General features: G+C 38.8%; 2 protein-coding genes across 7 annotated transcripts in view; one reads left to right on the plus strand and one right to left on the minus strand.

The window, feature by feature from the left end:
- UBAC2 (UBA domain containing 2) overlaps positions 1–24531 on the minus strand; it is a 139689-nt gene that overhangs the window by 36379 nt on the left and 78779 nt on the right. The gene's annotated exons all lie outside the window — the stretch shown is intronic.
- LOC112994845 (G-protein coupled receptor 183-like) lies at positions 9962–21934 on the plus strand. Its single transcript, XM_026119453.2, has 2 exons — positions 9962–10081; positions 18886–21934. Coding segments are annotated over exons 1-2 (1116 nt in total). The 5' UTR covers positions 9962–10079; the 3' UTR covers positions 20000–21934.

Genomic DNA, 24531 nt, shown 5'->3' on the forward strand with positions numbered 1-24531 from the left:
AAGAGTTCACTTCTAGTATAACCAGGTGTTACACAAATATCCATACAGGATTTTTTTTTTTTTGTCTGAACTAGTACTCTTTAAAATATTTCATGGAACTCATTTCCACAGGTTAATCCATTGCCTCAAAATTGTTTCCTTTCATTATATAACTCTGTATTTTTACATTGTCAATTTCAATTTATCTCTTCTGTTCTGTCCAAAATTTTCAATGCATGAATCATGCCTTGTTTTAGAATATATATGTAGATGCTGTTCAATTATAGTGGCTCTTCCAATGAAGTTATCTATGAAACAGTAACATAATATGACCTACAAGTAAATGGGCAGCAAAAGGAAGGCTAAGGAAAACATAGGCCTGCTGCTCATTGGAGCAAGGGACCTAGTGTCAAAGGACACGGAGAAGGCTGCGGTACTCAGCACCTTTTTTGCCTCGGTTCTCACTGGTAAGGTTTGTCCTCTGGCCTCCCAGGTCCCTGAGCCTCCAAGCAGAGTCTGTGGGACTGAAGCAGTATCCACTATAGAGGAGGATAGTTAGGGAACACCTGAGCCAACCAGACATACACAAGTCAATGGGACCAGATGGGATGTACCTCAGGGCGCTGAAGGAGACAGCCAATGTTACTGTTAGGCTGTTCTCTGAATCTTTGAAAAGTCATGGTGATCAAGACAGGTTTCTAACAACTGGAAAAATGCAAATGTCACACCTATCTTCAAGAAGGAAGCTTCAAGTAGTTACAGTCAGCCTCACCTCAGTCCCTGGGAAGATTATAGGGCAAATCCTCTCAGAAGCCATTTCCAGCCACATGAAGGACAAAGTGATTGCTAACAGTCAACACTGATTTACCAACAGCAAATCATGCCTGACTAACCCAATTGCTTCCTATGATGAGATGACTGGCATTGCGGACAAGGGGAAGGTAGTAGATGCCTTATACTTTCACTTTGGCAAGGCCTTTGACTCAGACTCCCACTGCGCCTTGAAGCAAAACTGGGAAGATATGGACCGAATATGTGAACACATGTGGGGAAGTGGCTGCACTGCTGGACTCAAAGGTTCTGACCACCAGTACAAAGTCCAAATGGTGGCCAGTTACTACCAGCATGCCCCAGGGATCCATACAGGGCCAACTCTATTTCATGTCTTTATTAATGACCTGGGCAACAGAACAGAGTGCACTCTCAGCAAGTTCGTGGATGACAGCAAATTGGCGGAGCAGTCAACATACTAGAGGGCAGAGCTGTTATTCAGACATACCTTGATGGGCTGGAGAGAAATGGGCTGACAGGAAACATGAAGTTTAACAAAAGCAAATGTTGGGTTCTGCACCTGGGTTGGAATAACCACATGCAATCGCACAAACTGGCTAGAAAGGAGATTTGCAAAAAAAGGACCTGGGAAAACCTTAGAACTAGTATTAGTAAGCAGTTCACTCTTGCAGGGAAGAAGGACAATTTGCATACCAGGCTGTTGTAGCAAGTGTGGAGTCACCAGGTCACGGGAAGCATTATTCCCTTCCATTCAGCACTTCTCAGACTGCACCCGTTTCCAGTTTTGGGCTCCTCATTACAAGAAAGGCATTGACCTATTGGTGCGAGCTCAACAGAGGGTAATGATGGTTCAGTCCTGGACCAGGCTGCCCAGAAAGCAATAATCTCTGTCCTCAGAGATACTCAGAATTCAGCTGGACACAGCCCTGAGCAACCTCCTCTAGTTGGACCCACTTTGAACAGGGGATTGGATTATATGACTGTCCATGGTCCTGTGAAATCCAAACTGCTTTATTATTCTGTGAATAACTAAAGACTTGTTCCTGAAGCCTGTAGTCACTGGAAGAATTTCTGTTCCTGTATTTGACTGCACAGGTATAAACATCCATTCATGCACTGTAAATCAAAGGACTGGTTCTTAACTGTTTTCATTAAGTTAATTAATTGCTTGGTAACATAGTCAGATTCAACATCTAAGTGGAAAATACGCTCTTACTGAAGGACTACTTCACTTCTCTCTTGTCCTTCACGTTTCTCTTTTCCTCTTTGCCTTTCCTGTCATTCCTTTGAATTTTCCTCATAGAATCACTAAATAGTTAAGGTTGGAAGGGAGCCCTGGAGATTGTTTAGTCCAACGCCCGCCCCCCGCCCCAAGAATGGTCACTTACGACACGTTGCCCAGAAACACATCCAGTTGGGTTCTGAATACCTCGAAGGATGGAGACTCCACAACCTTTCTGGGCAACCTGTTCCAGTGCTCAGTCACTCTCACAGTAAAGAAGCATTTTCTTGTGTTCAGGAGGAATTTCCAGGGTTTCAATTTGTGCCCATTGCCTCTCCTCCTGTCACTGGGCACCACGGAAGAGAGTCTGGGTCAGTCTTCTTTACGCCCTCCAATTTATGTATTTATACACTGATAAGATCTCCCCTGAGCCTTCACTTCTCCAGGCTGAACAGGCCCAGCTCTCTCAGCCTCTCCCCATATGAGAAATGCTCAGTTTGTTAATCATCTCTGTGGCCCCTTGCTGGACTTGCCCTACTAAGTCCACGTCCTTCTTGAACTGGGAGACCAGAACTGGAGACAGCACTCCAGATGTGGTCTCACAAGGGCTGCGTAGAGGGAGAGGATCAACTCCCTTAATCTGCTGGCACTAATGCAGCCCAAGATATCATTGGCCTTCTTTCCCAAAAGGGCATGTTGCTGGCTCATGGTCAACTTGTCCACCAGGACCCTTAGGGCCTTCTCTGCAAAACTGCCAGCAGGTCAGTCCCTAGCCTGTCCTGGTGCATGGGATTATTACGCTCCAGGGGCAAGACTAGACATTTCCCTTTGAACTTCATGAGGTTCCTCTCTGCCCATTTCTCCAGCCTGTTGAGGTCCATCTGAAGGGCAGCACAGCCCTCGGATGTATCATCTACTGCCTCCAGTTTTGTGTCATCTGCAAACTTGCCAAGGATCCTCTCGGTCCCACCATCCAGGTCATTAACGAAGAGGCTAAAGAGAATCGGATCCAGCATCAACCACTGGGGGACACCACTACTGAATGGCCTCCAGACGGACTTCATGTCGCTGAACCCTCTGAGCCTGGCAGTTCAGCGAGGTTTCAGTTCGCCTCACTGTCCACTCATCCAGCCCATACTTCGTCAGCTTGTTTATGAGGATGTTATGAAAGACAGTGTTGAAACCCTTACTAAAGGCAAGATAAACAATACCTGCTGCTCTGCCTTCATACACCAAGTCAGTCATCTCAACATAGAAGGCTATCAAGTGGGTCAGGCATGACTTCCCCTTTATAAATCATGCTAACTACTCTCGATCACCTTCTTGTCCTTCATGGGTCTTGTCCTTCATGGCCCTTCTTGAAGACAGAAATGCCATTTGCTTTCTTCCAGTCCTCAGGAACCAATTGCCATGACCTTTCAAAGAGGTGGCCTCAGAATTACATTTACCAGCTCCCTCAGCACTCATGGTGCATCCCATCAGGTCCCACGGACTTGTGTATGTTCAGTTCATTCAAATGTTCCCTAACTTGATTCTCCTCCACTGAGAGCTGAGTCTTACTTGCTCCAGACTTTCCTGCTGGTCTCACGGGCCTGGGATTCCTGAAAGCAAGCCTCACCAGTAAAGACCAAGGCAAAAAAGGTCTTCAGTACCTCAACCTTTTCCCATGTCTTTTGTCACGTGGTCCTCATTGCCATTCAGCTGTGGGCCCACATTTTCCCTGGCCTTCCTTTTGCTGCTTACGTACTTGTAGAAGCCTTCCTTGTTGCCCTTCAAATCCCTTGTCAGATTCAACTCCAGACGGGCTTTAGCTTTCCTAACCTCATCCCTGCATGCTCTATATTCTTACTGGGTCACCTGTCCCTGCTTCCAATTCCTGCATATTTCCTTTCTATGTTTAAGTTTAGTCAGGAGCTCCTTGCTCATCCATGCAGGCCTCCTGCCTTTGTTTGATTTCCTGGTCAGAATGGACCATTCTTGAGCTTGAAGGAGATGATCCTTGAGTATCAACCAGCTATCTTTGACCCCTCTTCTCTCCACACTCATATCCCATGGGAGTCTTCCAAGTAGATCCCTGAACAGGCCAAAGTCTACTCTACTGAAGTCCAGGGTTAGGATTTTGCTTTTTGCCCTGTTTCCTCCTCGCAGGATCCTGAACTCCACCATCTCATGGTGATTACAATCAAGGCTACCACCAATCTTCACATCCCCAACCAGTTCTTCCTTGTTTGGAAGTATCAGGTCTACCAGATTACCTCTCAGCAGATTACCTTGCTGGCTCCCACATGACCTGTGTTAAAAAGTTGCCATCTTCACAAAGCTCCTGGATGGCAGGTGCCCTGCTGTGCTGTCTCTCCAGAATATATTGGGCTGGTTAAAGTCCTCTACGAGGATCAGAGCCTGCGAACATGAGGCTTCTTCCAGCTGTCTAAAGAAGGCCTCATCTACTCTTTCTTCCTGATCAGGGATTCTATGGCAATCATCCACATCATCATCATCCATGTTTGGCTGCCCACTAATCTTGACTTATAAGCTCTCAGTTGGTTCATCAACAACTCCTAGGCAGAGCTCCACACATTTCTGCTGCTCTCTCACATAAAGGGCAACTCTCCCTCCTCATGTCACCTTCACAGCTTGTCCTTCCTAAAGAGCCTCTATCCATCCATCATAGCACTCCATTCATGTGAGCTATCCCACCACACCTCTGTGATCCCAATGAGATCGTAGCCCTGTAACTGCACAGAGACTTCTAATCCCTCCTGTTTGTTCCCCAATGCTGTATGCATTAGTCTACAAGCACTTCAGAGAGGCACCCATCAGTCATGCTGATTTCCCAGAAAGGGCAAGAGAGCTTTCACCATAATGCTGGGGAAAATAACTTAGACAACTTATTTTAAATGTTTTCTGTCTATGGAATTTAATGCATGTAAAAATCTTTCCTCTCCTTTCCTCTTTCCTTGCTCTCCTTTTCCGCAGGTCTTGGTCCCAGTCCTTTGTTTACCATACTGGCGAGACTATCAGGAATAAAATGGTTAATATTCTTTCAAGTGCCATGATTAGCTTCTACTACAAAATTGAGATGTTTTTGTGCAAAGAACGGACATCACTATTCTCAGACACAAACATATGCTGACTCTAAACTGAGTTTATGCCACTTTGTGTTTAGGAAGATATTTTCAGTCATGGAGGTTAGAAACTGACATTTTCAAACAAACAAAAAAAAATTCTAAAGCATGAAAGATTAAATTCTAAAGTTTGAACACACTGCATGGACACCATGTCCATTCCAAAGGCTTACTGCAATAGGCGGCTTTGGAATGACTATATCCTCATTTTGAATAGCATATTAACTTTCAACATCTGCATTGAAAAAGAAACACAGCAGAAACACAGAAGGGAACATAGTTTTGCACGGAGAAAAAACAACCAGAAGAAACAGTAACCTTGAAAAAATTAAAATAAGCCAGAGATCTATGAACTGACAGAAACGAAACAACCAGGGGCAAACATTTCCCAAGGGAGAAATAAGCTACCTAAAATTTAAAAGGGTAAATACTAAATGCAGATTAAAACAAAACATGTTAACATTAGTAAATATATGCACAAAATATATAGAATATATATTCTATATATAGGTAAGTATAATATATAGGAAAATATATAGGAAGAAATACCCTGGTTCTATGACATAGAAACAAATGGGTAAATAGCTAATGTTACTTCTGCAAAAAATATCTGTTGTTGTCAATGGAAGTTTTGTGGGATTAAAATTTGCAGAAATAACCGTTATGTTATTTTATTTAGAATGACTCACCACATTTACTGGTGTACCGCATTTTTTCATTCACATTACTGACAGCAGTTTAAGTTCTTTATAGAAACATTAACCTCACAAATCCCTGGCCATGTTGCTTTTTAGGACTGAAAATATCAGTCATAAAAAAAGCTGCAGATAATACAAAGTACATAAACATTGTACTTTATCAGTTACTTTAGTGCTCGACTTCCCTATAGCCTGTCCAGAGAGTGCCATATTACATTTAAGTTGCCAGTCTTTATTTTGAATGTGTTAAACATTCTAAATAACATCCTTAAAATTAGCTAATTACCTGGCACAGTGACAACCCTTGACAGCTGTGATCCTCTGACTAACGGAAGCCAGGACTAAAAGGAACCATCGGCAGTACTGCATCCAACCCTTCTGCCAGACATGAGCAGGACACCCCGATTCCTGAGGCTTTTCAAGACTACGAAAAGCATCAGAGAACTTCTCCCAATATTCCTGTATCTCATCATCAATATTGCATAACAATTCAGGGGAAAAAATAATTTTAAAAAATACAAGACAAACCCTGAAAAGAAGTTGTGTACACCTTAAGGGGAGAAAAAAAGTTTCTTTCCATCCATGGGTGTCTCAGCAAAATCACTGCAACTTTGGGTTTATCAAAATATGAAACCAAGCACATTTTAACTGAATAGTGAACACTTTTCAATCCCTTCTTGAAGATAAAAGTAAGTCAGACACCTAGCTCTCATTTAAAAAGCTTTAGTTTTTAATTCTAAGACTACCTGACAATGTATTCCATAGACTGCTCCGTTCCATTTTAAACCAGCTTCAGGTTCCTTTCCCTCCCTTCCAGTTGGCAAGCTAATCCAGAACTCTACTCTTTTGGTGGCGAGAACCTTTCTGATTTTAGTTTTAATTTATCCATCATTAATAAGATGCTGACATATGTAAGTACTACTCTTTAGCTTCTTCTATAAAGATCAGTTAACCATATCTCCTTCCAACCTTGCTTGTGCATATCTCTTAATCTCTCACAAAACTGTTCTCTAGCTCTCAGTTCAGCTATCTGCTGACAGATTTATGGTGGCTGATCATTGCTATTGTACCAGCTTGCCAAAATACAGAAAATTTCTTCGGTTAGGCCTTCACAATTATACGACCCCCATGCAAGAACTTTTTGCAGACCACTAAGCACTTTTTCAGCTTACTACACTATTAAGAGAAACAAACTTCTTTTTATCAAGATCCCTGTCCTTTCTTTAGTATAAAATGAGCACACTGCCATACACTTTAGGGCCAAAACCAGCCAGCATAGTATACTGATGAAACAGATAGGGGGTATAGGAATGACTAGTCAAACCCTGCACCCCAACTGACCAACAGTATCACAGCAACAACAAGTTCTCCTTAACTGACAAGTAATTAACATCAGCCAGATGTTGCAGAGTTAGTTACCTGTGCTTAGCCACCAACAGCTGCTGCTCTGTATCAGGCAACCACAGCAAGCGATTGATGGTGAAGGCTTACCAGGTTGCTTTGTTTCACCCACCGAGAAGCAATCATCGCTGATCGTATTTTCCAAACCAAAATCTGAGCTCAGCAGGAGAAAGGCGTTTGTGCCTTTCTCAGAGGCGGGGGCTCCCGGTGAATTCTAATCAGGTAAATCTGGCACAGAAACCGGAGCTGGGTACATAGAGGGTATGGAGGCTTAAGAAAAGCGGAGAAGGGATTTAGATGACATTTTGTTTATTTTGTTGAGGAGGTACAGTCCAACAATTGCACTGAAATCTTTAGTGCCCTTTTAGTTCATCTGGCTTGGGTGCTTAACTAAATCTCCATTACAGTTTAACCTAACACATTTTATTTGGCCTTTATAAAGCAGACACAGTAAGCTACCATGACTCACTGATGAGCAATTGCTTGCTGTTGCTCAAACTCAAGTCACTTGAGAAATAATGTTTGTCTACAGCAAAAGACAGGATTCAGCTACTTCTAGACATGTGAACTGTCTCCCAGGGAAAAGAGATTCTTTTTGGAAATAAGGACAGTTTTGCAGTTAGGAAAGTGAACTGGAACTCAGGCTGGCTGGATTCAATTTCTGGTTGTTCCATAAACATCCATAAACATGGATTATGTTGTTTCATAAACATAATTGCAGAAGTCATTTCTCACTTTGTGCAGTAGCTCTCTAGATACGGAACTGTAAAGATAAATCCAGTACCATTTGTAAACTGCTCAAAGACAGTAGGGACTAAGTAAGCAGACAGAAAAATAAACTAACACAGGCATCACAACACATTGGTCATAATATTAACTGCATGCTACCACCTCTGAAAGTAACATACTAGTGTATTAATTTATATGTTACCCTCCTTATATGCATAAAGAAAAACAATAAACTTCTGCATAGAAATGGTAAAACAAACCACACTTTGAAAAATGCCCTTTTTCAGTTTAAATGTCCAAATGCTGGGACAGTCAACCAGATACGGAAGAAACAGCAGCAGTGTAAGAACAGAAAACAAATAACTAGAAAGATAAACAGTGTAGCGGAAGAATGCAATCTGTATCACTCAGCTCAGACAATTACCACCTCACCACATCACGCTAGGCTGCATCAGTGGTACTACATCAGTGTGGCTCAAAGAGTACAATCTAATAATATATATTAATTAAAGAAGGGCAATATTTTATCAGATCAGAACAAGGAACACATACTGGTATTATTTTTACAACAGCAAACTTTTTTGAAATAAACATTTCCTGTACTATGAAGCTGTAGTATTAATGTCAACACTTGATCAAAAACTACTGTAAGTCTTTGTATTTATAAATTTCTCATTTCTGCCACATATTTTTCCTTCTAGACAGGGAATCACATTGCAATATTATTTTGTGTACATATGAAGCAAGTTCCTTGTGTAGTTTCCCTTTAAACACTGGTTTACATCTCATTACTTCATTTAAAGGGATCCTATTCTTTGATGAAGCTAAATAATTTTAAAAAACCTTAAAAACAAGAAAAAAAAATCCACAATAAGCCCAACAGTTCTTCCAAGGAGTTTCTGAAGTCAGGCTCATACCTCTGTACAGCTCTGACACTGCAATGTCAGCAAAAACTTATAGTGTGAACACAGCCTTACTGTTTCCGAATAGTTTCCAGCCTCTGCATGGGTTGGACCTGCTACGAACATCATCATGTAGACTTGCTCACTTTTTAAAATCAGGCCACCAAATGAGGCCACTTTAAAGATAAGTGGTCTTTTGCAGTAATGAACGATCAGTATGAGTTTTTGGGGAAAATCCCAGGTAACTCTCAACCACAGCCTCTAACAGCAAATGACAGGATTTTCCATCTATCTATGATCTCCATAACCTCCTTAACAAACATATGATTTAACTGTTAGATCAATGTTCTTTACCCAGAAACAAGTTTATGTCAGGTAACAACAGATTATCTCAAAATGTGACACCTCATTTCTTTCACATTCCTTAAAGTATTCTTATTAAGAGAATTTGGGGGCAATGAGATTTGTGTTTTCAGAGCTAATCATTCCTTTTAAATGTATTGACATCTATATTGTTACTTATTTGTGTCCTTGCTCAAAATGCAATAAACAGTTTACAAAGGCACACCTTCCCATTAGAACAAAACAGTTCTTCAACTCCTTCATATATTTTCAAATGGCACTTCTGTAAAGCGTCGTCATTATGATACTAAAACAGCGCTGGGAATGTCCGTGGGCTGTTGAGATGTCTGATTTTACACAGCACAGCAGCATGCCTCAGTTTTGAGATTATCTTGTGCTGTGTCAGAACTGATCAGTAAGAAAGTTTTAAAGTTTGTGCTGATCAGACGACTCTTTGCTACAAATTAAGTTCTTTTTAAATACAAATGTAATATAAACAATTTTTTTCTTCCAGGAATTTTTAGGTGGTCAGCAATTAGCCAAGCAAACTTCTGGGTAAAGTCCCTTCTATGAAGGTCAGCCATACGTAACTGCGGGACGGCAAACAGTGGTGGTGTTTCTAATGACTCTCTTTGAACAGAGTAATTGTAAAAGAAACGAAAATAGATGCTTTCACATCCCATAAAACAGTAGACAGCAAATCAGGACCAGCATACAAACGAGTTTTTTTTTTTTTTTTTTTTTTTAAGGCATGTGAAAGACCTACCCCTCCCACAAAAGAAGAGACTCACGTAATCACTCTTCAAAACAATGTGCAAGGGTAAGATTTCACAGTCAGGCTATCCTGCTAATTCCCTTAACTGCTCAGAGGATCTAAGAAGCTACAGATATGTAAGTACAAAAAAAGAATTAACCTTTTTTTTCCACTGACTTACAGCAAACAATTCAAGAAAGCTCATTTCTTCTCATATTATTTTGAATATTCTCATGTGGTGGGAAGGGTAAATGATTTACGGATAGGAGAGACAAAGCTCAGGGAAGAAATTCTGTAATAATTCATACTGACAGATTAATATGCTGCTACTTGATTTTTATTTAAAGGGGCAGTTGACCCATGGAACCATTGACAAATGATTTAAAATGCTTTCTTAAAATAGAGGCTTTTGACAATCAGAAGGAAATGTTTGGTATTACACTAGCTTAGACAATTTTTGTAAGTAATAATAATTTAAACTATACTAATGCAGAAATAACTAATGTTGAAGTAGTAAGTGAAACTGCTGTTTATTCACAGAAGCTGGCAGAATGCTTTAATTGTCGGTGAGCGCCTTAAAAGAAATCTGTACTGTGGTGGTGAATGCACAGGCTGGTCTATCATACACACTCCTGGTCTATGAAATAGTCTTTATTCTCAGCCCCGGAGCTCGGCAATCACTCTTCTGAACACCGTAGTGGAATATGCTAAGAAGCCGAGTTTTATGAGCCTTTTCCTTTTTTACCTTCTGACACATATTTCTTTCAAAACTTTTAGAAGGCGTTCTTTTTCTGAACTACAATCACTAAACATCTTTGTCCCTAGTATCTACTTTCATGCCATGAAGCTAAGAAATATCACAAGTGATATCTAGAAATTCTATAGATCTTTCCAATTAAACAGAATCCATTTTTCACACTTCATTGGCAAAGCAGCGTATACCATTCAACAGACTAACAGCTCCTAATTACCATTTATCTTAAAAAACCAGAGACAGCGTGCACATCTTTAAGCCCAGAGTAACAGAAGAGATCTGTTTAACATGTCATGGCTCTTCCTGAACAGAGATAAGGGGATCAAAAACTTACCTGCCAGTTAGTCTTTCACAGCTCAAATTTAATCCCTTTCTGTTCAAAAGATTGAGGAGTCTGTATATATGTAATGAATAATAAGTTTGAACTAAAGTTTTAATCCCTAAAGTTAACTAAAGATTACACCTGTACAGGTCCCACTTCACCCACGATAAAAAAAAAAACATATAAAAGGTGTGCATTTTTTCTAGTACTAAGATACAAATTCTTATTTGACGGTTTTTCTCTCCTGCTTGCAGGAGTGTAACATCAGTGTCTCAGGTTTTTCTCTTGCTTATTTGCTGTATTTTAGGATCTAGTAGATCCTAAAAGGATCTACTTTAGGATTTAGTAGACTTAAGTAAACGGAAAGGAGGTTAACCATCTCGGCATCATAACAGCTCTTCGCATTAACATGCTTCTTTGGCAGATATGATTTACGTTAGATAATTCTCACATTTTTCATAGCACAGATAATATTTTGAAAAAGAAATCCAACAGATAAGAGCTAGACAAGTACACTTCAAACGACTTCCACTTTTCCTTTGACTCGTTATGCAGCATTTCAACTCAACTTCTTTATTTCCATTTCACTTAATTTACTGCAACTTCTGTTATTTTCTAATGCAAAACATAACTGTCACACAACTTTGTAAAATAGATCGTTACAAATCAAAAAAAAAATAATCAGGACCATAAAGATCTCTCAGAAACCTCACTGTGTGCATCTGCAATTTCTGTTAAGTGCTTAAAGAATATCGTAATTCTTTAAAAGAATCATTAAGAAAGTTACGCTTCATCAAGTGTATATACTTTGGATTCTCTGAAGTGTGGCTTAAAAATTTTGCTTTAGTATTCCAAAATGGTTAGGTCTATAGTAAGAAAGAATGAAAACACCAGCCTGGAAACCTTCTCATTAAAATTAATTATGGAAAGAAACCTGAGGATTCAGTCACTTTGTAATTTAGGACATAAAGCTTAACAGCTTTGAAAAATGGTAAATTAACATAATGCGCTAAAAATAATATACAAGAGAGTTACAGCACTAGAAAGAAACAGGAAGCTTTAGGACACGCCTGTCTCTTGCCTCAGCCTTTACGAAACCACGTGTAGCTCCCGAGCTGATAATAGACCTAGATATACGTACCTTTCTATATTAACAAAGAATTAAGTTAGCAGGCATGCTTTTTAACATAAATAGCTTAGATCAAACCCTTTTCTCAAACATGGAAAACAGGTATTCCCGGAAAACAGGTACAAGAATTATGTGTATAGTAAATCAGAAATTCAGACAGTGAAAATCTCTGGTCAAAAGAAAGCAATAATTATTGACATTAAGGAAAAAGTTAAACCTACAGTACCAGAACATACTCCCCATCTTCCATTGTCTCAGTTTTTAAAGTCTGTGCGATTTACACAGCTCAGACCTGTAGAGGACTGTAAGCTCAGGAAAGAAGTCCTCGGTTAGGTACTGCAGGGAAAGAGAAGTCTGTCATATTGATAGTATTTAAAAGCACTCAAAGTTTTTCAATACTTTAGCTTAGGCCACACTCACTGCTTCACCTTAGGCCCTTGCTATGGTATTTAGACATAGCGTTAAGGGGGAAAGTGCAATGCTGATTTCGATAGAAACTTGCAACATCCCAAAACACAGATCACTAGAATACTACCAGCAAGAACATGCCCTCCTTTCTGTTCATACGTTATCTTTGCTTAATTCTCTTTCCTGACCATTCCTTTTAAATCAGGTATACTCTTTATGCATACATGAAAAACATTCTTTTTCAATACTTCTTTGTTAAAGAAATATTGTTCATCTAAATTTATAGCGACTAAGCCATACTATATGTAGAGCCAAGATTGATCCTTTTTTTTTCTCCTCTGCCATGTCTCCACAAGAACTTAATTGATATCCCTCTTAAATTAGCTACTGGACACAGTGATCAGGAGCTCACCTCCAGAGAACAAAAATCATGAAGAGAGACAGAGAGACAAATCACACATCAGACCACAATACATGGTTAAAGCCTTTCACGTATTCCAGATCCTGGTGAAAAGACAGATGGTGCTCCTTTGGCAAAAGCAGGAGCTGAGAACAAGAAGAAATTCAGCATACACAGAGAGAGCCAGCTCTGTATCACTGCTGGCGCATAATCCAAAACCATGTAATCCAAGTTTGCAACACTGCACTTGGAAGCTCATAGCTTAAGTTTATGCATATTAAGGGTTAAATGTCTGTAACATTACTATACTACATATAAAACTCATGCATAAACACATCTAGGAGCCAGGGCTGTGGATTACACACTGCCAGACCAGAGCCACAGTTCTGTTCATCAAACACGTTTGCAATGGGGACTCTGTTCTGAGCTGGGCTCTTGTGCGTAGCAGTGTAAGTGTAAACCAAATAAATAATTCCAGTCAAACATTTTCAGAGAAAACTAAGCTCCTAAAACAACTGAATTTCCTTCTTTGATGGGACTGCAGGATTGGCATAAGGGTACCTTGCACTAATTTAAAACAAGCTAGATTTTGTAAGGGCCTTGACATGGTACAGTCATCTTTTCTGAGTAGACGCTATTGCTACAAAACAAGAAAGCACACAGACTAGATTAAAAGCTGGTGAGCTACCAGATCTCAAAATGACTGAAGAATAACCCATCACTGAATGGGTGTGCTTCGACTTTTTCCATCAATGGTCAGAGAACAAATACATCATCAGTGATAAAACTTGAAAATGGCAAGTGACAGAACAATAAAGAACAAACTGCACTGCTTGGAAGCCTGGGCATATTCAAATAAAATTAATTTTAAACTCTGCCAGGAGTAACATCCTACTAGGTAGAAGCAGAGAGCAACAGCCATACCCATAGAACAGCAATAACCTAGGACACAGTGAATCTGATAAACAGTCCAGAATCACAGTGAACCAACATCACAAGCTCCCAGTACAACGCTTCACCACTCTTATCTCAGGTATCTAATCAAGAGAGCAGAAAAAGCAGGGACAGAGTGGTGAGCACACTTCCCAGCACAATGCTAATGGGAGCCATCTGGAACTGGACTAAGCTGAAGGTAGAACAGAAGTCACAAAATGATTTTGTCTTACAGAGAGGCATTTGGGTTTACCTTAATTTATCAAAACAATGAGATTGTATAAACACCTTCAGAGGTGGGAAAACTCTTTCCTAAAGCATTTTTTATTCTAAGGGGAAAGGCACAACAAAAACAGCATCTGCAAACTCAATTTGGGGAAATTTAAATAAGACACTCACCTTTTTAACATGGTGGTTGATTGACTAGTGAAACAAGGTACAGTACAAATGATTCATTCTCCTGGAGTTCTCCAAATCAAGACAAACACCATCTTGGAAAATATGCTTTAAATCAAAAACTACTGGGTTCTATACATAAATAACTAAAATCACAATATAGCCTGGACTACACAAGCATTCATATTAAATGAGTAAGTGTAAGTCATCAAGTACTATTTGTCTTCCAATTCAGAAAAAAGTAAAAACCTGAACAACTTTCTTTACAGTACTGATATAAAGATATGGCCTTTAAATACTTTATGCCTTAAAATTTTGTATGTACCTCTGTGCCAAAAAGTTGTAGCAATGTTTTCTAAAACTGTTAAATTGGTATGGTAAATTAATTTAATCTTTTTTAATATATACTTTAAAATAGTATCATCAGTGAAGTCAGTAGGCAACCTGAGAGGGGTATTAACAACACAGAACAGTATACAGTCTAGGAGTGATTCTAGAAGGTATCTGTAAAAGCGTGTCTTGATTCACAACAGTACATGACCGTGCTTTCCCAAGGTATGCAGGCACACAACTTATAAAAATCAACAGGAATCAAGCAAACACACTGTTTAATTAGTCAGGGGGTTGCAGTGGTAAAGGGTAGACATTCTCCATTTTTGCTCTAAGAAAACAAAAAAATGCAAAAAGCATGCAAAATTGGAATGCTGTCATTTTTTCAGGGATATTCTGTGGAGGGTGGCATATGTCCTCTATGTATAGTAATCTGATGGCTAAGGATTGTTGCCAAGAAATAAGTAGCAACCTGACACAAGTTGGACTCAAAAAAGTCTTGTTTTAGTTAATACTCCAGACACCTTCTAGGAAGGAAGTTTTATTTTAAATGCAGCCCTATTCAAGACTGGCAAGAAAACGTGAAACACCTGCTGAGGTCAATAGAGTTCATCCAACAACAGTAAGAGAACAGACATACAAACACATTATCGTGGCTCAGTTAATGTACAATAAATTGTCAAGCTGCAGCAAGTTTATCATGTTTGGGCCCCAAGACACATACACTATTGTGAATTTTTTTTATAAAAAAGGGAAATATCTTCAGGAAATATAGCACCTAAACGCTTGTTGACTGCACTCAAGAATGGCCGTACATACTGACATACAAACAAATAAAATGCTAATATATTTTAAAATAAATGTGTACCCTTCATTAACAGTCAAAATATGCTGGAGATAATAGAGGATCAAGGAGGACACTTTCCCCACCCAGGGCTGACTTCCACAGCAAACAGAAGAGCCTGTCAGGACTCCTGTCATCCCCCTTTTCAAGGGGTGCAGCTTAGCAGATGTGCATGCTGACCTGGAAGGTACATGAGCTGTGGTCCTCCACCTTTCTTCTTGTCTGTTTGCAGACAATTTGTCCTGCCATGGAACTAGAGGGAATTTTATTAGGAACCAGGGATGTAAACTGTGCCATTCAGGTTTTCTTGAGTTACCTGCTCTCTAATGTGTATCTTATGCTAGCACCCTGCATAGACGCAAACCCTCTCCCAGCCACAACTCTTTCCCAATATAGCCATGTTGTTATACCAGGTCAGGGTCAACATCCTATCTTGAACAATAACAAGTTCTAAATGGATTTATTACATTAAAGTAAAAGATCCTACACAAAAGATCCTTGCACAAAAGCAGATAACAGGTATGTTTTATGAAATTCTACAATTGATGTCAAACAAAATTTTTCACTGAAATTAGGGAATTTCTCCTAAACCATAATTCAATGTGTTTGTACAGCAGATATCCTATATTTTATAAACATTTATAGAAAGAAGAATGAATGTGTCAATTATTCAGGTATTACTGAATAAAAATAATTACAATTTTGAAGTGATCAAAGAATAAAGTTATACAGTTAATATGCTGTAACTCATTACCACAACAGAACCGTTTATATTGAATCTCAGATAATTCTTCTCTACCTATGTTTCAGAAAGGATTTTATTTAAATTCCAAGAAAGAGATGGGTAAAGGATAGATGTCATGCTGGGAGTCTGAACAAGTAATGAGAAGCACCTACGTAAGAGAAAGAACAAACCAAAATGCCTCACTGACTCTTATCCAGATACCTACACAAGTTTCTGCGAAAAGCAGTCTTTAACACTTACGTGGAACAAGAGCCATCCTATGTGCTTCTGTAAAGGAAGAGATGAAACAGGAGGAAAGTGTACCAAAACTATCCTCAGGGTAATGACTAATGCATTATTCAATCACCAAACGCACCAACACCAAGATACTGTGAATGATGCACAGTTAACTAACATAATATTCCAGACATTCTTAAATCTTCACAACAACTGGACAGTTGACATTTGCTGATTTAATCCCCTTACTCAGAGTCACAAAATTCCACTTGAGATTTGACTTCCAACCCTGAATGGGGGATTCACAGCTTACACTAAGAGCAGGAATTTGAGATGCCTTTTATCAGCACTTTTGCTTTTAGTGTTTATATACTCCTGCTAACCTCGCCAGAAATCTGCTCAGACTGGATTATAATACCATATATGTTGTAGATAAATTAATCATGAGCAATTAATATCAAAAGATTATCCTGAAATAAATAGGACAATCTCACAAAAACGTGAAAGAACTAATATTTTAATGTTTCTGCAGGTTAATTAAAGGGTAATACATACATTACAAAATGTTTAGTTTACAACTCTTAAAACTGAATTTTCCAGAACGACTTTTTTAAGGTACAACCAATTAAAATTGTTTTTAAATAGCATGTACTGAAAGGCAGATCCTCAGAAATAATCTAGATGTTTTAATTAAAGGATGGACTTAAACTCTGTTTACAACAGCTTTTATCTCCATATAGCATTCTGCATTAAAGCAGAATCAATCTTGTCCTGACTGCCGTTTTAATCCATTTAAGTGCAGACATACAGGCTGACAGCTTTTACGAGTCAACCGGATGGCAAAGGAGTCTGGTGTCAAAACTAGCATTAATATTATTTACTATCTCAAGAGATGTAGCCACCTCTCTCCATTACAGTTGTAACACAAGCAGGCTGGAGACTTTGAAAAGGACCAGGTCAAGTGACTGCTGAGGGCATCCCAGGCTACACATAAGAATAGTTTCTTGGGTGTTTTTTATAATTACATAAACAGAGCTTGGTATATACTTGAAGAGAGGATGCTTCCAGCAATGTTGTTGAGAGACTGTTTCACAAGAATATGCTCCTAGCAACCAGCTTCTTTTATCAGTGTATGTACAAATACATAAAGTGTGTGATCATAATGTGCCTGGTTCTCTATTGGAGGTATTCCTATCTTGGAAAATCTACAGGTTTTCTGGAGGGTGTAGGGTCTTTTTACACTCAGTCTCACCAGCAACAACTGAAAGACACAGCTACTCTTGGCAGTGGAAAGAGTTAAAAAGATGCCTTTTCTTAAAAACTCACTTGCTATCAAAGTGACAGTTTCAGTGAGCAACAACTAGGAAGGAATACTACAGAAGTGACACACATTTTAAGGATGGTACTGACCAGCAACAGGAAATTCTTTCTATAATTTGTTAGCTAAATTCTTCAAATGGTACCTCTGAGAGAGAGTTTTTGCAGAAAAATCAATCACTCAGAGAGTAGCTGAGAACTACTCAGCGTAGCAGCAGTAGTAGGAGCAGAGCAGAGAAGCCCCATCGTTTCTGGCATTTACAATTACATTAAGCAAACGATACATAACTAAGAAATACTCTCCATTGGAAGCGGTATCAATAGAGTGGGATCCTTTCCATTTCTAAAACGCTGGCTCATTTTTGATGCATTTAAGTTCCCCAAATCATTGCATCAACATCACTTTGTGGATCTTCATGTCATTTCTGAATATGTGAATTAAAAAAACCCCGAACATTTAAAAGCTAATAAAATGCCATTTGACTACATACATAAGAGATTTTAGCTCGGTTACAGAAGTTTTGGAGCACCACTAAAAAGTGACTAAAGCAATAGTCTGATGAATTTATAAACAACTGAATTAGATTGCAAAAGCTAATACTCAAAACTAGGATTAAACAAGTCTGAATTATTTTAATGCCAACAAGGTAAGCAAGTATGTTGAAAAAAATTTGGTTTCTCTAAGTAAGTTAAAGCATCACAGAACGAATCCTTGTAAATAAAAACACCTTAAAATTAACTGAAATACATTTAAAAGATTTTATCTGCTTGTCTGACCCTTGATAATTTCATATGATCATTTGTCATGAGGTTTCTTCAGACTCCCCTTTCCGCTCAGACTGCTTTAAATAGTCTCTCACCTCCTGACCGCTTATAAACTTCAGTTTTCAAATACATTACAGCCCCACTTTATCATTTTGCCTGTTGCCTGATTTTTTTTTCCCAGGAAAGAGGGGATTGGAATCAAAACAGAAGAGCCAAAGTTTTGGGGGTTTTCTGAAGGAGGCTTGAAAAAGTATTTCATCATAATGAAGTTTCATTTCAGTTTTTCAGAATGTTGCCTTCTGCAATACAAGTTGGCTGTTGTTATGCAGAAGAAGTTTATCTGCATTTATTACAAAATGTCCCCTTTTGTTTTTCATGTTAGGTCTTCTGAATTTCCTGCAGTAACGCTGGTTGCAGAAATGGACACTTTCACAACTTCTCAGACAAACAGTTCTACCTGTGACTTGTATGAACATAAAGATACAGCCAGGATACTACTGTCTGTGTTCTACAGCTTTATCTTAATTCTTGGAGTGCTTGGAAATGCAATTGCCCTCACTGTCATTTTTAAAAACAGAAAGAAAATCAACTCCACTACCCTCTATTCAACAAACCTTGTCTTCTCAGATCTGTTGTTTTGTATTGCCTTGCCTACAAGGATAACCTATTACGCCCTGGGATTCCACTGGCCATTTGGAGAAGCATTATGCCGAATAACTGCTCTCTTGTTTTATATCAACACTTACGCAGGTGTAAACTTCATGACATGTTTGAGCATTGACAGGTTTTTTGCTGTTGTCCACCCTTTCCGATACAAGATCAGAAGGATTAGATATGCCAAGGGCATTTGTGTATTTATCTGGTTTCTTGTATTTAGTCAAACTTTTCCATTACTTATACAGCCCATGTCACACAAAGAAGAAGAAAGGACTACATGTATGGAATATCCAAACTTTGAAAGAATCTCACATCTACCATTTATCCTTCTTGCTGCCTGTTTAATAGGGTACCTTATTCCCCTTGGGATTATACTGTTTTGTTACTCTCAAATTAGTTGCAAACTTTTTCAAACTGCCAAGGAAAATCCACTGACTGAAAAATCAGGGATAAACAAAAAAGCCATCAATACAATCATATTTGTAATTATAGTGTTCATCATCTGCTTTACCCCTTATCATGTTGCAATTATACAACACATGATTAAAAAGCTTCAGAATGAACCATTATGCAGTGAAAACCAAATTTTCCAGAAGTCCCTCCATTATACCGTGTTTCTGATGAATTTTAACTGCTGCCTAGATCCTTTCATCTATTTCTTTGCATGCAAAGGATACAAGAGAACTGTAATGAAAATACTGAGACGACAAGTGAGTGTATCAATTTCGAGTGCTGTCAGGTCACATCACGAAGAAAGCTCACGTGATGTGGGAGAAACACAAATGATGGTACTTGCAAAATCTTCCAATGGAAAGATATCTGAAAAACAAAGTCTGTAGCGCACTGCAGTGAAGCAAGCTTAAAAAAATCCTGAGTCCACAGTAAATATTCTTTGTGCTCCCTGTACAGCAACTTCAGTAGGACTCTGCTTCTCAGAGCGTCAGGAAATCATGGAATGATGTTGGACTGAAAAAGAATCATCATATGACAGCAGGAAAACTCAAAATTGTAATTTTCCTAGCTGTATCATTTTGACTGATCTCATTATTTTTTCCAAATCTCTACCACTGTGAATGCTCAAATTCCATACTGCACATACAGATGTCTGGATGTTACTAACTCAAAGACCTGACTCACATTTTAACGGATGTCTAAGAAAGGAAGAAACTAAAAAGAGCTTACTATTCACTGTGACTAAAAACAACATTTGAAAATCGCAAGACCTCTATCTGAACTCCAGTTAAAGCACTGTTGACAACTACAGCAATGGTTTTGCCGGGTCAGTCACACAAGCAAAGTAATCAAACTCTGAGATAAAATAGACAATTTCTGTGTACAATTTGACTATCACGAATGCTTAGTGTACAGCCCTTTAGAGGTTTAAAGGTGAAACTGTATTTTTATAGTATTTGGAGCATGAATGTCTTATTGGAAAATTAATACATATAACATTGTCAAATATAATAGATGAAAAGCTAACGAACTGTTTGTTTCTCCCCAACACTGAATATGTCCCATATATTAAGCCACTCATCTTTGCAAGGTGTATTATCTCTTCATTCCTTTTCGCAAAGGAGGACTTCTCTTTTCTTCTTTTTCTAGTGTGTATTGTAAAGAGCCTCTACTCTAACCTGTATATAAATTATTTATAAATGCAAAAGTAAGTTGAAGCAAGAGAGTTCAATATGAAAACTGTACTGTTTCAGTTGAAAGAACAGTGATGCAGGGTTACATAGAACGCCCACTGAAGTCAGAGATGGACGCAAGACAAAGGTTTTAGAAAGAGGAATAAATCTTCATAGCTGAAGTCACAAAAAGTAGTTGAACAGGTTAATTCTAATGGGATGAGATGGCTACCTCTTTTTGAGCACTGTTTATCCGAGAGATCAATAAATGACAACAGCAGAATGAGTCGGGAAAGAGCAACCTTTCCCATCATGCCTTCTCAGAACATTTCTGGAATCTATTTGGGTATACTGAAATCAAGCCAGAGAAAAGATCAGATGAACAAACGGCTCCTACTGCAATCGGCTCAATACTAGTATACATCCAGGATGCAAGTCTTGGGTTCCTGTTGTCATGCCCTTCCTTAATGTCTCAGTTTCCTTCCCTACTTTATTCCTGGACCCCATGTCTTTTGTCTTCTATTTTATTAACATGGCTTCCCTTGCCAACATGACGTGGTAATTGCACTGTGAGGCTGTGACAGAAAACGAAAATTCCTGGTAAGAGCTATGGCAGATCTCAAAAGAACAGACGCTATCTATTGTGCCTTTATTTCTCCAGCATTGAGGCTGTATGGAAAGTCATCAAACACAGCTATGTTTGTCATCTCTGCAGTTCCCTCCTTCCTTATGTGCTGACCTTCACTTACCTGCAGAGTTGGAAGGGTCATATGTGAACAGCAGTAGCAGCACAGAACAATTAAATTAACAATTACTTTCTTAAGGGAAAGAAAATGTAAAAAAACCAGTCTTCCATACGGGTTAGACTGTTTAAATTTAGTTTCCAGTTTCAAAACACACTATGCAGGTACAGAAAAACAGAGTAAGAAAAAAAATGTTTTTAACAGGAGTAGTTCTACTTAATTCTTCAGTTTTTAATTACTATAGCAGTTCTGTTCTTGTCAGCCTTCTAAATAAACTCTTTTGAAATGTTATTTAAGAACGTTACTTCTGTAAAAGTAAACAAATGATAACTTGATAAAACCACGGATGAACCACCCATGAATGTCTGTAAGCTGTAGAAATAAAATGTATGTTTTATTAACATCACACCATTATAAGCTCATTTTATTCTACTAATGTCTGGATTTTTTTGTGGCATGCATTTGCTCTAATCATGTTTATAAAACCCTTAATGCAAGAAGTCTTTTTATATTTGTCTGGAAAATGCAATTCAAATGTATATTATAACATGACATAACACGTTTATTCACTTTGCAGTGGAAAAAAAGGATCAATATTGAAAATCTTAAATTTCTCTAGCCCTGTAGTCCTATGTTAGCAATTATGTTATTTTTAAACTGAGACTTTGTTTTTAAATCATGTCAGCATTCTCAAACAGCTAACTTTACATCAAAATACTGATCTTGCTCAGGTAAGTGTTAGAGTGTTGGTCCAATTAGATACTGGTGTGACAAAAGCTGTTTTTCCTCCTTATTTTAATATTTCTCAAATACTGAATGAAACAATAAAATCAATATCTTTAAGAGCTGAGATAATCTCAGCTTCCTGACAGAAGTCCTAGAGGCACAGACATGCAGACAGACAGCACCGATTCACAGCTGTGGCAGCTGAAGCCATTCGCCCTCTCTACTTGTCAGCATTCACAGCTCCTGCAAGCTTACTGACACCACTGAGAAGATTCTTTTATGTGTTTATCTGAAACTGCCAAAAGCAATGTTGGCTTTGGCTGACCTGGGAGACTGCATTAAAGTAATTCAGAGAGCACTCACTCTATTCCTTCTACCAGTGGTGCTGGTAATCTCCACCAGAGACATGGTAACAAGCAACTGGAGGGGAGCAATGGATGGCAGTAACATTGAAAACTCTTACCACTGTTTACAAAGAACTGTTTTTCTTCAAGATGCCTTCATCCATTCATTCTGCAGGTACTCCTCCTCCAACATTGTCTGTTGGAGTCTTTTTACCATAGTAGGTATTTGCAGTGGGACACCTCAAGTCCCTCTCCTACATTCCACACATAAAAGGATAACGGAAGTAAAGCGATACCGTATACCACTTTTCCTCTCTAAAACTGAGTCTATAAGATACAATAGATGCTGAGAAAGCAGTAGGAGAAAGGGCTGTGAACACAAAAACAGGCTCGGTTGAAAGAAACTGGTTGCAAGGAAGTATCTTGCAAGTACTTACCTTTAAAAGAAGGTAGAGCATTAATACTGTGGAAGATCACAGCAGCAAATTCCAGGAGCAGGACCCTCCAAAATATAAATGAGGATTTCTGGACAGCTCTTTTAAAGGTAGCATCCTTTTGGTGAGCATGTAATGTTTACTAAGTGTGACCAGCTGAAGGTAAATGCCCTGGAGATACTGATTGTCAATGCTTCTTGCTGAAAAAAGGTACTTCAAATTGCTTCTAAATTACTTGCTTTAGGTTTCATGGAACACAGCCTTACAGTAAACAGGGTTTATTAGTGAGTCAGATATATAGTACAAAGAGCCTGGGATTCCCTTTGAAGATTTCTACTTGTACACAAAGAGGAAAGAAGGATATGATTTTGTCAGTAAAAGGACAGAGCGTGCCAGGCAACACATGAGAGAAGCAGTATGAGCTCTGCAAAAGAAAACAGCAGTTGAGTTTTCTGTAAGAGAAAGTAAGAATGCATCTTTTGGTACAAGCTTTTGATAAACTCTAGGAAACAACCCCTTCTGTATGAGAGGATGGGAAACATCCATACAGATCTGGATCTCACCCACTCTTTTCACAGATAAATAGAGTGTTGACAAGCAGCAACAGGTTCAAATGGTTTGCTCATTATGAAGATCTCACAAGGTCTAGGGAGAAACAGGCTCTCTAACTGGAGTGTTAAGTCCAGTAAGGATCTTAAAAAACATATTCATGAAATGAATATGATAGAATACCTTTCAACTCTACACTTAGGAGTGTAGGGCTAAGGCAGTTGCTAAAAGGACTCTGACTAGACTAAGTGAAAGGCACAGCTCTTTAATTCCAGCAGATAATCAAGGATAAATGGAAGAGTCAATGATGGGGAAGATGACTTTTTTGAATCACTATGTTACAAACCTCTTTGCTAAGTTAGACCAGGTGGACTCTTTGCTCTTAACAAGATTGTTTTGTACTGCATGATTCCCCAAGAGACACCCAATATTCATGCAATGAGGTGAAAACATTATAGATTCAGGTGAAGGTTGTCTGTGCTTACAGAAAGCAGGCCTGCTAGGAGTAGAGTAGTATTCCGGACTTCTGAACAGAAAGATTCATTAGGTCCTTCAACCAAACCTACCTGGGCCATGCCAAGACTTTCTGTTGGAGTATTCAAAGTTCCTGGGAAGCTGACAAAAAGAACATAGTAATATATATACCTGCTCCAAATGGAGACTGCTTCCTTGTAGAACTGGCAAGATTTCACATTATGCAGTTTGTTGATATCCAAGATAGTAATGGTGTCGTCAGTAAATATATGGATATGGTGACCAGAGACAAATCGAAAGAGTATGCTGCAGGCCCACCTGGAAGTTCTGCTCCAAGATACTGATATGTAATCTGCACTCAGCGTCTACAGACTGAGAGAGAAACTAGTGTGCTCTCCAATCAAGCAGAGAGACACCTGAAATTATGCTCTAAAATCAAATTCCCTTCAAACATTGTTTGGGTCTTTCTGCCAACC

Source organism: Dromaius novaehollandiae, chromosome 1 (genome assembly GCF_036370855.1).
Source record: "Dromaius novaehollandiae isolate bDroNov1 chromosome 1, bDroNov1.hap1, whole genome shotgun sequence".
Lineage (NCBI taxonomy): Eukaryota > Metazoa > Chordata > Aves > Casuariiformes > Dromaiidae > Dromaius > Dromaius novaehollandiae.